The sequence below is a fragment of the Nannospalax galili genome, unplaced genomic scaffold (assembly GCF_000622305.1).
Source record: "Nannospalax galili isolate Female #2095 unplaced genomic scaffold, S.galili_v1.0 scaffold40, whole genome shotgun sequence".
NCBI classification, from domain to species: domain Eukaryota; kingdom Metazoa; phylum Chordata; class Mammalia; order Rodentia; family Spalacidae; genus Nannospalax; species Nannospalax galili.
The window spans coordinates 3370995-3372995 of record NW_008347810.1 but is presented as its reverse complement, the minus strand read 5'-3'; the positions used below and the strand labels follow the sequence as shown (position 1 = coordinate 3372995).

Sequence of the window (2001 nt, the reverse complement as noted above, 5' to 3'; positions counted from 1 at the left end):
TTGAAGTCCCAATCTGGTCTGGTCAAGGGAAAGGCAGCTTCTATCTCGTTGGGCAGCTGGGTAGGTCTCCCATCCGCCCCAGGAACCTGCTTGCGGGCTTCCAGAATAACCCTCTGTTTTTCTTCTGTCGTGAGGAGAACTTGGAGAAGCTGCTGGCAATCATCCCAGGTGGGCTGGTGGGTTAGAAGAATAGACTCTAGGAGGTTAGTTAGGGCCACAGGGTCTTGGGAGAAGGGCGGGTTATGTTGCTTCCAATTATAAAGGTCAGAGGCAGAAAAGGGCCAGTACTGGAGTTGGTTGCCTGGCCCTGGTCCCACTCAGAGGGGAAGTATGTGAGAAGACTCTCCTCCTTGACCCCGGCGGTCTCTCAGTCTTCCTGCGATCGGGGAGGGCGCCCCAGCGCCCTGGCCTACGTCCGATACTCCCCCGACTGCTTGAGGTTGAATTTCTGGAATCGGGGCCGGAGGTGGGTAAGGTGGAGGGCTGTCTTCAAGGAGATTAGTCAGAGCTGACTCATCGGGGGGAATTACAGACTTAGATTTGAGGAGAACAGGACAGAGGGACACAGAGGGGGAGGGATCTGTTGGCTGAGGTGCCGAGGGCGCCCGAGAGGAGGGTCTAGGGGGCAGGAAAGGGGCAACCCAAGGAGGGGGGTTGTAGGAGAGGCTTTCCCAGGTAACGATGTACGGGATCTGGTCTGGGTGTCCGTAGGGTCCCGATCTGAAAACCTGCATTTTAACCTGAGAGATAATATTTGGGTCAAAAGTGCCATCTCGTGGCCACCCGACGTCAAAGGTGGGCCACTCAGATGAACAGAAAGCAATCCATTTGTTCTTCTTGACTTCCACCGACTGGTTGGAGGCTCTAGTCTTTACCTCGCGCCAATGATCTAGAGTTAGACTAAGAGGGGTAGTTAATTCCTGTCCCATGGCGAGGGGAGACGAGTATACAATAATACAGATAAGCATGAGACAAAACAAAGAAAAACAGCCGGCACACAGAAACCCTGCCCCCCCTCGCCTGGGGAGCCAGACCGAGGGTCTGAAACCAGATGGAGGAGGCACCTCTTCCCCTCCGTACAGATGGACAAATCCCTCGGAAACGTAGTGGGCCCCGAATAGTCGGGCTCCCATACGGTCGCCGAGGAAAGTCGTCCCCGAGCCCCACACAGCGGGCTCCCAGAGCCCCTCGGGCATCCCCGAGGGTGGCAGATAGACTCCTCAGACTCGTCAGTCTTGTCCAGAGTCGCCCAGAATCAGGCCGTGAGTCTCACGCAGAAAAAGAAACCACAAGAATACAGAAACACAGAACAAGGCCCACACTCTCCTGGCCGGCCAACTCACCTCCCCACGGACTTGGGTTGTCCCCAGCGTTGCGCTGCGGGATCTCGGTGGGACCTCCAAATGAAGAATCGCACTCAACACACAGGGACAAAACCAAGTTTCGGGATGCAAAAGCAAGAGGAATTTATTCATACACAGGCGCCTGCGGACGCAGAGTCCCGCTCGGGTCAGGACTTGCGTGCCGGGCTTAGCTTGGGAGGGCCTTTTATAGAGCAGAAGCAGGGTACAGAAGCAGATGCATGGTTACAAGGTTATCATTGGTGCATTTCAAGGGGTACAAGGTATGAGGAAACAGTATTGCTAAATTCAGAGGGGGCTGTGGGTAAAACCGATTGTTATCGCTAGCTTCCCGGTAGGGTCTCAATTCAGAGGGGGCTGTGGGTGAAACCGATTGTTATCGCTAACTTCCCGGTAGGGGCTTCAGGGTGGTGTCAGGAGGTCCGACCATAAACGTCCTTTTTTCCACTGCTGGTTTCACAAGACCTGGGTTTGAACTTTGGCTCACCATATGGCTGACTGCAGTTCTTTCTCTAAAATGGCCTTCCTGCTGTCAGTCGGGTCTTTCAAAGGTACAGTCCTTGGTGCAAGATTTAAGCTTTTATAATTTTATTAGACTTTAGAAAAAAAATCCTCAGGGGGGCAAGCAAGCTGGTAATTT

At 53.8% G+C, this 2001-nt stretch overlaps 1 protein-coding gene across 1 annotated transcript in view; it reads left to right on the top strand.

Moving 5' to 3' along the window:
• The window catches only part of LOC115072266 (protein NYNRIN-like), a 2072-nt gene extending 1887 nt beyond the window's left edge, over positions 1-185 (top strand). The window contains exon 3 of the mRNA XM_029568952.1: positions 135-185. Coding sequence (XP_029424812.1) covers positions 135-185 — 51 coding nt within the window. The remainder of the gene's footprint in view (positions 1-134) is intronic.
• The last annotated feature ends 1816 nt before the right edge of the window (positions 186-2001 follow it).